Source organism: Sinocyclocheilus anshuiensis, unplaced genomic scaffold (genome assembly GCF_001515605.1).
Source record: "Sinocyclocheilus anshuiensis isolate Anshui unplaced genomic scaffold, SAMN03320099.WGS_v1.1 scaffold648, whole genome shotgun sequence".
NCBI lineage: Eukaryota > Metazoa > Chordata > Actinopteri > Cypriniformes > Cyprinidae > Sinocyclocheilus > Sinocyclocheilus anshuiensis.
This window is the reverse complement of record NW_015557156.1, coordinates 489373-497978: the sequence shown is the minus strand read 5'-3', so window position 1 is coordinate 497978 and position 8606 is coordinate 489373. Positions and strand designations below refer to the sequence as shown.

At 37.0% G+C, this 8606-nt stretch overlaps 1 protein-coding gene across 1 annotated transcript in view; it reads left to right on the top strand.

The window, feature by feature from the left end:
• LOC107678197 (myosin-10-like) overlaps window positions 1–8606 on the top strand; it is a 74197-nt gene that overhangs the window by 46569 nt on the left and 19022 nt on the right. Inside the window, exons 9-17 of the mRNA XM_016473390.1 lie at window positions 706–769; window positions 1064–1162; window positions 1377–1520; window positions 2418–2513; window positions 3322–3440; window positions 4005–4157; window positions 5299–5472; window positions 5637–5810; window positions 6379–6493. Coding sequence (XP_016328876.1) covers window positions 706–769; window positions 1064–1162; window positions 1377–1520; window positions 2418–2513; window positions 3322–3440; window positions 4005–4157; window positions 5299–5472; window positions 5637–5810; window positions 6379–6493 — 1138 coding nt within the window. The remainder of the gene's footprint in view (window positions 1–705; window positions 770–1063; window positions 1163–1376; window positions 1521–2417; window positions 2514–3321; window positions 3441–4004; window positions 4158–5298; window positions 5473–5636; window positions 5811–6378; window positions 6494–8606) is intronic.

Here is an 8606-nt window from a genome sequence, read left to right as displayed (position 1 = left end):
CCCCCAATTAAAAATGTACTATTTTTTCCTTCACTTAAAAATAAAGCATGCTAACATGGTCTTCTATGATGTGCAACATAAAATCTCTCAGAAGATGTAGTGTAGTGTTTCGTGACCCTTTAAACATTGCCACAGCATTTTATTACATTCTTGTTACATGTTGGCAATGACATTTATGTTTATTGATTATGTTTATTTATTTATTACTGTACAATGACATTTATTACATTATGCATGTAGCATCTGGAAAGGGCCATTTAGGTACACACTCACTAAAATCCACGTTCAGCGATCTGAGAGAAGTAGCCGTCTGTCTTGCATCGGCTCCTCTTGTCAGGTGATTGAGTTTTCGCTGGCATGCGTCAAAGTCAGCAGAAAGCTTTTAAGCATACAAACAAATAAAAAGCCACAGAGGAATTTGATTCTTCAGGCCTTCTTTTAGGTAATTATTTTGGGGGCATTTGCTGCAAATAAGCATGTCTATTAGCCTTTTACACATGCTTTGAGAACAGATTCCTTTCAAGTAGAGCTTTTTAAACATGCGCTGCATATCATGCATGCACAAGCCCCTCTTTCCAAATAGTAGTGGATGATCATCTGCTCAAATATGTTCTTAGAAATGTTGATTAGGCCCATATATAATGATAGCTATGATGCAACGGTATGAACACATAAAACACATCTTAAATATTTGTCTTTCCACAGGGCAAGTTCATCCGCATCAACTTTGATGTAACCGGTTACATTGTGGGGGCCAACATTGAAACCTGTATCCTGATCTGATAACCATTCCATTACATTTGAGCAATGCTGCAAATAGCTGCAAGATCAAATGCCTGAAATGGGTGAATTTCTGTGTGTCTTTATTTTTCAGCAGAAGTAAGGGTATTATTAAAAGTATTATTTAGTATTTTACAAATAAAATCAAACAAATTCTAATGTTTGTATATTAGTTTTATTAAATTTAAATAAAGTGCTATGAAAATCCGAACAGGTTTGATTTGACGTAGACTGAAAAATTAGCTGTCAAATGGACTTTGCTTGCCCTTAACTTAGTCTAAAGATCTTCTTGAAAAGTCCAGGGCTATTCGCCAAGCCAAAGATGAACGCACCTTCCATGTCTTCTACCAGCTGTTGGCTGGTGCTGGAGAACATCTAAGATGTGAGTATTTCTTTTTACATGGTTAAGTTTTTAGTCAGTTTTTAGCAATGAGATTGGGAGACTTCATTCTAAGTGCAAGGTCAACATGGATGTAATGAAGCAGGCTTTGAATATTCTCAACATGTGAAGGAATTAGACTGATTATGGAGAGTATGGTGCGGTCTGCTGTCTAGAGAAGACTGCAGCTGTGTTAATGCTCTTGTTTTTCTGGCAGCTGATCTACTCCTGGAGGGCTTCAATAACTACCGCTTCCTCTCCAATGGTAACATTCCCATTCCTGGCCAACAGGACAAGGACAATTTCCAAGAGACCATGGAAGCCATGCATATTATGAGCTTCTCCCATGATGAAATCTTATGTAAGCATACATGAAACAAACCTACTTCTACTATATTGTATATTTACTGCTGTTTTATACATGCATACTAGTAAATCATCAGAAATGGGTATTGCACACCTTTTTGCCTTCACTGTTGCATTCAAAATGGTCAGTGAATTTACAGTACAAGAGTCTCATGTAGTCTCTCCATTAATGAGTTGATAACCTTGACAACCCTATTATTATTTTAAGGCATGCAGTTAACACAAAGTTGAATTAAATTTGTTTAACACTAACAATTTAGCACACAATTTAACCTTTTCATTCTTTTTTAAACAGATTGTTTATATACAGTATAAATTAAACCCAAGTGGGATGTTTAATCGAAGTTATCTCCATTCTCTTGGTAAAATGTAATTCTTATTGAAGCTCATTAAGCCATGAGTAAAACATTGTTATTCATCGAAATTGCAAAAATCAGCAGAGCATTGCAGGCCAGCAGAATTTTATGCATGATTAAGTCCATAACAGATTGGTATTATTTTATTTTAAGTTAATATTTTGTCGAATCAAATTATATTACATTTACTTTGCAATTTGATGCAATTCAGAAATGTTTGTTTTGAGGAAATAAAACTCCTGCATAAATCTACCTGTCCAGTTTCATCATATAGACCTCATCCACTGAAATATTTGAACCCCTCAAATGAAACTGAAAATGATGAATATGAAAAAATAAGGAATAATCTTGATTAAATGTTGCAATTGTTTGACGTCCCTAATAAGTATACAAGAATGAACGAAATGCTGGTTAAAATAGTTTTAAATGGAGTATAAGCATGCCACACTGCAGGAAATCGACCTTCCAAAAATATTTCAGGTCAACTACCCACATACTGTTGACGCTGTTGTCCTTTTTTTTTTTCGTCACTGCAGCAATGCTCAAGGTGGTATCAGCCGTCCTGCAGTTTGGCAACATTGTGTTCAAGAAGGAGAGAAACACCGACCAGGCCTCTATGCCAGAAAATACAGGTACTCATCTGTTTTACAAGTTTCAGAAATGCATAATGCCTTATTTTAGCACAGAGATAACGTTTCTTTTTTTCAGTAATGGAAATCTAATGTATTATGTGAAGTACTTAAATAGCTCTGTAAATCCTTTGGCAGTGCATTAGCATGAAAGTGTGTTCGATATCCACACTACCCTCCAATCTAACCCCTGCACCAGATGTTTTTGTGCAGTTCTCCACTGCTCTGTTTTGACAAATTACCCGTTGGACTTCTCTTGGGCTCCCATGATGACAGTTTGAATGGTTTTTGGATACGTTTCATGTTAAAAGAAAATACCGGAATAGTTGTGCTAAGTTGCGTTAAATCAAACGTGTTTACGTAAGAACCCCCCCAAAAGTGACCGTTTTACCATCATGATGCATTCCAGCAAGCTTACTCCACTGGCATTTTGATTCATTTGTTTTTATCATCACCGTTCATGGTATGATATTGAAACTTTCATCTGTTCAAGCCACCAAGTCATTCACGACTTGAAGCTGGAAAGTTATAGTCGTGCTGGTGGTCCTGAGGGGGAACTCTTGGGGTTTGTTTGGCTGCTAAATGGGCTGTAGGGGTTTAGAAGTCAGTAAATTGCAATAACGACCTGACTTATTTGAAATACCTCTTATATTCATGAGCAAAAATGTCCCATAATAACTTCTCTCACCACCATTTAAGTGCATAAGGGATACTTCTAAAATCCGATAAATCGAAAAAGAATGTCACCATTTTTGGTCGGCTTGCATTAGAGGACCATTTTGTGAACAAGTGTGCATTTTCTGTTTTTCAGCTGCTCAAAAGCTTTGCCACCTGCTTGGCATTAATGTCATGGAGTTCACACGTGCCATCCTGTCTCCAAGAATCAAAGTGGGCAGAGACTATGTACAAAAAGCCCAAACTAAAGAGCAGGTAATGAGCTATTAAGTTTTCCACTGTATATCTGTTAAATCACCCACCCTTTCAGCTGTAAAGCAATGTTTTCATTAGTGTTTATCTCTTGAATCTTGTCAGGCCTGATTGTAGACCATTGCTGTACTTTTGTTCTATTCACATTTCCTTTTCACCTCTGTCCTTTTACAACAATAGGCTGCTAGTCTCCTGTCATTAAAATGTCATCATAACTGAACAAATTCTGCAGAGGGAGTAGTGTTTGGGAAACCTGTTCGGAAAATAATTCCACTAGAAGGGTCATTTCAGGTTTTGCTTACCATTTTTAGGGTTGGGTATTTGAATTTCAGCAATACGGATTCTGCTTATGTATTCCAATAAAAAAGAAACATGTGTCCTATTGACTCCGATTTTTTGAAAAAGTGGAAGTGGTTCTAAGATGAAACCGGTTGTCGAAACCCAACCCTACTTTTGTATCTGTGTTAAAATAGTGTGATTCTATATCATAACACATATTTTTGTAAATGTGAGGTTTATGTCACTTATTCCCTTTGCCTGATCCTGTCTCTCTGTTTCTCTGACCAGGCCGACTTTGCAGTGGAAGCCCTGGCCAAGGCCACATACGAAAGGTTGTTCCGCTGGCTTGTTCACCGCATTAATAAAGCTCTGGACAGGACCAAGCGCCAGGGAGCTTCCTTCATTGGCATCCTGGACATTGCTGGCTTTGAGATATTCCAGGTGTGGCTTCCTTGACTCAGCTGTCTCTTATGTTAATCATAGATATTAATCACTATACTGCAACAAATCAGAGGTCATATGATATGAGGTTTTCTAAAAATGCAGGCAATGCAAGAACTTGAAAATACTGTAAGTTTTGTGTATAAAAAGATATTGCATGGGACAAATTGTATTTAGTTTAACAGATTTTAAGCATACCACAGTATTAGTAGGTTTCATCACTGATTAGAAACAGTGATTATAGAAAATGACAGAATTTCTATGAAGAAAATTAAGAATGAATTGAGTTCATAAAAATATATTACTATTGTGCCACAGAATGTACTTCTCAAGGTAGTAATACAAAATTAAGTTTTGTTCCAATTTTATTACTACAGTTTTTCTTTCATGTTTTAGTAGTAAGCCTCTATTGTGATCACTGCTTGCCAAAAATAAAAGGAATTGTTACATTTTAATTTGATTGCATTTTTAAAGATTAATTGGATTGTTAATATTTCTTTAATTACCAGCGTTTTTGATAATTCAATTTGTATGAAATCATTAATCCAGAAAAATAAAACTGACAACACGGTATTTTAAAATATTTTATAGGCTTTATTATTTGAAACTAAATTGAGTCTGTTATTGTAATAAATTATTCAATTGTTAAAGTTTTATGAAATCAATTGTTTAGACATGCTTTTTGATTAATACAATTTAATTAAACCATTAAATCGAAATCTAAAGAAGAAAACATAATTTTGGACATGCTTTTGTGATTACTAAAATGTAATTATACCATTAAAACAAAGTCCAGAAAAATTTATGGAAAAAATGGAATTAAAAAAATAAATGCGAAAACTTAAACCCTTAAGAAGGTTTTTTCCTTCAGTTTGTGCTGGAGGATGTCCTTGCTGTCTTGCTTTGGTTAAGATGCATCTGATAAATTGATTAATATAATTATGGTATAGTTAGGATGAAATTACAAGGTTTACAGTAAATAGCGTAATTGGATACCCACTCATAACTGCAGTATTTAGTTAAGTGATATTGAAGATACTGATGTTGGTGAAAGAATCTATCATGCATGTTCTGGGACTTAAAAATGCTATGGACAAAGACGGTTTGAACATATTTTATTGCTCTCTCCATCTCTCTGTAGCTGAACTCATTTGAGCAGCTCTGCATCAACTACACCAACGAGAAGCTTCAGCAGCTGTTCAACCACACCATGTTCATCCTGGAGCAGGAGGAGTACCAGCGTGAAGGCATCGAATGGAGCTTCATCGACTTCGGCCTCGACCTGCAGCCCTGCATTGACCTCATCGAGAGACCAGTGAGCGCTCACCGCCCTTGAATTTTTGTTCTGGGTTCCTAGAATAATTTTCTACCTCAAATATTTGCAAAATTTCATGTGATTTGAAGTTACTGTGGAAGCAAAGTGCTTTCTGTTGGCTTTTCTAGAAGTTGTTTTGATCGGTCCTATGGTACCATTCCTAGGCAAATCCTCCCGGTGTGTTGGCTCTGTTGGATGAGGAGTGCTGGTTTCCAAAAGCCACTGATAAAACCTTTGTGGACAAACTGGTGCAAGAGCAAGGCACTCATGCCAAGTTCCAGAAACCACGGCAGCTGAAGGACAAAGCCGATTTCAGCATCATTCACTATGCTGGCAGGGTACGTCTGCATTCATATTAATGAAACTACACATAGCTGTTGGCTTCCCCTCTGGTGCTTCAGTCCTGTGATGGTTTTTGTAATGAAGGCCTGTTAGTGTTTCAAAGAAAAAAGGAATGCAGCGTAACCTTATGTAATTAGATTTAGTCAGGTCAAACTGGCTTGCAGTGAAATGTTGCGTTGCTGTCTTTCAAGGGTAGCAGCATCCAGCTGTGGTATGTGCTAACCATAGGCCACATCTGTTTCAGATCAGTGAGCTGTTTGCAATAGAAACTTGACACTGCATGAAATAAGGGACTTTTGATATTTCTCTCCCTTTGAGCAATGTTTGGGTTAAAAGCCAGAAAATTAGAGTTTGCTTTGTTTCCTGTTGTTTAAGTAAAGAAAAACAGTGCATTGATTTATACTTTATCACTTTCAGTAGTTACATAACACTATGCAAACACCAACGGCCGCTGAACTGCAGTACCTCTTAAATTAAACGATCCAGATTGAACCAGTCCTGGCTTAATTCCATTCTTCCCATCTTGAGGTTGTTAACATACTGTTTATTACTCTCATTTTGCAGGTTGACTATAAGGCAGATGAGTGGTTGATGAAAAACATGGACCCTCTAAATGACAATGTGGCCACACTCCTGCACCAGTCCACGGATAAGTTTGTGGCTGAACTGTGGAAGGATGGTAAGCTGTTTTCTTCTCGAGTGCCTTCCAGATTCCCTGAAACGTAAAACGGCTAGTTTTTATGGTTCTACCCTCCCACTCTGTGAAGAAAGAGACTGTTGTTTTCAGTCTTCAGTTTCACATCTTGTCTGTCTTGTAAAAAGAGCTTGTCATGCATTTCAGTGGCTTGTTGCAAATATTTTAACGTAGTGGGGGGAACTATTAATTCAGTTGCAAAGAGTCAAACTTTGGGCTGGGCGGTGTGTGTGAATAAAAATGTGTCCAACAAGACATTTTGCAATACTGTTGGTACCACAACAGATATATTTGCACTGTAGTTGTAAGCAGGGCTGCTCTACATTAATTACAGATTAAAGCAGTGAGGAAATATGAAATAATGCAAAAATACAGAGTGGGATGTGTCAAATATTGTGTCTTATTTCAGCATTGACTGTATTTCCAGCCAAAATAACTGTATAATGAATAACATGATACACTTTTATATAAAATTAAGATGGTGGCAAAATAATTACTCAGAAGTAAATACAAAATAGAATGTGTGTGCTAAGATCGATCAGCAGGATCTTAAAATGTTCAATTGAAAGTACACATATCCAAAAGCATTAGAGACTAGTGCAAATGGAATGAAAACTTTTGCTTATTCTCACTTGTGTTGCACAGCACTAACCAGTGTGTTTACTACCATTTATGTCTATTATGTGCTAGCTGTGTTCTACTACTACTTTTTTATTTTGCTTTTTTTCTTGTTTATCCCCCCTTTGCCCCCTTTCTCGGTCTCTCGACCATAGAGATTCAGAATATCCAAAGAGCGTCTTTTTATGATGTCTCTAGTCTCCATGAATCGCCAGGTGAAGGTATACGATGCTGTAGGTCTCTGCTTACCAGCGCATTGTGTACTTTCAAACACTCCCACCATGGCTTGTAGACCTGGGCCCTGGTCCCTCTAGCTGGCTAACTTTAGAGTTAGCTGGATCCATTTGGAAGGAAGCGTGACTTGGCTGATTCATTAGGAAGCCCAAACTGACCATGAATGAAGATTGCATGAAAAATTAATGCATGTGCATAGTGACTTAATACAGAGTACTGACACTGCATAACACTGGCACTGCCAGGTGCGCTGGCTACAAGGATTAGGGCCCTGCTTGTTCTTTGAGTCCTTTCAGCAATTTTGATTCACACACTCGCTAAATATTTTGCCTGTAATTTATTACTTTAGAAACTATAAAAGTGTCAAATCGTTATTAAATCCACACCTGTAGCATTTTTTTAGTCCAGACAGTTTTGAAAAAGGCCATTTTCACAAGAATAGGTGATTCTGAAAACCTGGTCATATTTCACCCCTAAGTCAAATAGAAATATGCTTTGCTTATAGAAAATAAGTATCTATCTATCTATCTATCTATCTATCTATCTCTCTGTCTATCTCTCTGTCTGTCTCTCTGTCTGTCTGTCATAAATGTAGTTTTTTTAAATATTTATCTACAAGCAAATTTTATAATAAAATAAAGCTATTTTAAGATCATTTTCATTGCAGTAAATCACAAGTTATTATAAAAAATGACTATAGTACAGTAATAAGAATCTTCAACCGTAATAATAAGTAAAAAAAAAAGTGTCTGGACTAGGGATGCTCTGATCGATCGGCATCGGCTGACATTTTATGACTTGATCGGTACTCACTAACTTGGCCGATCTCACGAACCGATCGCAGTTTGATATCTGGGATGTCACCGTTTCTGTCACTGCAACTTCCCGATCAGGCGAACAAACACGCACACGAAATCGTCTGCCTCATGAAAAAAATGTATTTTAAAAAAATGTAGTTAATATTTGCATCATTTATGATTTATAATTTTTTTTTTATCCACCCTCAAATAATCAGAATGCATTTTTTATTACCCGACCCGCGGATTATCCGCAGCATCTGTGGATATAGGAAAAGCAAAATAAGTTTGCTGCCTAAATCAGACAGATTTACTGAAAATGCAAATTAATTCTCTGCCAGCAGGAGGTTCTTTAAAGCGGGAGAAACAGGTTTCCCCAGTAACAGCTGTACACAAAGCAGCGCTGAGCTCACAAACGCTGCTTTATCAGGCATATAACATGCAAGATG